Genomic DNA, 1506 nt, shown 5'->3' on the forward strand with positions numbered 1-1506 from the left:
TTACTCTATTTATTTTTGAGCATCATGATTTTTGTTCTAAATATTTATCACATTTGTTTTATCATCAGCTTGATTTATATTATCTTTTTTTCACTTACTTATTTCTCTTATTTCTAATTATATTCTGTACTGTGCTTGGTAATGACTGACTCAAATCAATGAAATAGAATTTACTTGAACAAATCAGAAAAGAAAAGAAAAGAATAAAATTGAATTAATACAAAAAGATTGAAGTATGAGTTATTATTATGATTTTATTTACGAAATAAAAGAAGAGTTATGCTTCAATCTACTATTTAAAAAGAAGTTCAGAAGAAAGAAAAATATTCAAAGATAACATGGGAAAAACACATGGAGGATTAACTCGTGCTGGAAAAGTAAGAAACCAAACCAAGAAGGTTGAGCAGATTGACACTGGTGTCAAGAAAAGACCAAGTGGAAGAGCACGTATAAGAGAGGCATTTAACAACAGACAAGAGTTACTCTCTGGAGAAAGAAGATTCAAATTTAATCCTCAGAATTAATTGAGAAATCTTTCTTTAATTTGTATTATGTTTATTTTGTTTTATATTTATATCCTTTTTCAAATCAGGAAATACAATAAATTTTAATGCCATGGATAATGTGTAAAACCTTTGTGTATTTTAAAGAAAAACAAACATGTCATAGAAATTCAATGTCATACAATAAAAGAATGAATGCCAATAGCAATAAATGGCATAACAATAAGAATAATAATGATAAGCGAAATACCAAGGAAAAAGGATTAGAAGATGAAAGATACAAATAAAAACAAATAAGAAATAAGGTAAATGCAATAATAATAAAGATTATACAAATAACAAATATAAATGACTAACAATAAATTGAGATACAAGAAAGAATAAAAAGAATAAGAAATGAATGGAAAAAGGAGAATATGAAGAAATACTCAAAAAGTAAGAAGGTAAGAGAAAAATATGGTATGATAATCAACAAGAAATATACTCAATCAACAAGAAAAGATAATTGAAAAAATTAAAGAAGAAATTAAAAAAAAAACAAAAGAATTTGAAGAAAAAGACATTAAAATAATTGAAGAATAAATTAAAAACAAAACCCAATTAAAGAAATGAATGATAAATGTAAAATTGCAAGAATAATAAATAACAAACAAAATACAAGAAGAAATACAACAAAATAAAGAAATAGAATTTTAATTGAAGTGTTGTATTGTTTTGCAATTAATTGGTTAAATAAGAAATTATATAATAAATTAAGAAAAGAAGCAATTGAAAATATAATAAAAGTAATAAATATCAATGTCAATAATGAAAAGGAATATATTAAATATATTAAAATGTCACATAAAATAAAAGAAAATACTAAACAATACATTAAAGTGAAAGTAAATGATATAATAGAATGAAGAGTAGAGTGTAATTCAATAATAAAAACAACATATTAAAGAATAACTCTATTGAAATTGATGAAGAATATCTTAACACTCTCATCAATAAAGTTAAA

General features: G+C 22.8%; 1 protein-coding gene across 1 annotated transcript, besides 2 other annotated features; it reads left to right on the top strand.

The window, feature by feature from the left end:
• Positions 1 to 338: 338 nt before the first annotated feature.
• Positions 339 to 524, top strand: EHI_088600 (Ribosomal protein S30, putative; the record flags this gene model as incomplete). Its single annotated transcript, XM_001914535.1, has 1 exon — positions 339 to 524. One exon carries the CDS (start codon positions 339 to 341, stop codon positions 522 to 524), a length of 186 nt encoding a protein of 61 aa, XP_001914570.1.
• A 51-nt stretch (positions 525 to 575) lies between these two features.
• Positions 576 to 1187: a repeat region.
• Positions 729 to 1506: a repeat region.

Source organism: Entamoeba histolytica, genomic scaffold (genome assembly GCF_000208925.1).
Source record: "Entamoeba histolytica HM-1:IMSS scf_1104750517649 genomic scaffold, whole genome shotgun sequence".
In the NCBI taxonomy this organism is placed as follows: domain Eukaryota; phylum Evosea; order Mastigamoebida; family Endamoebidae; genus Entamoeba; species Entamoeba histolytica.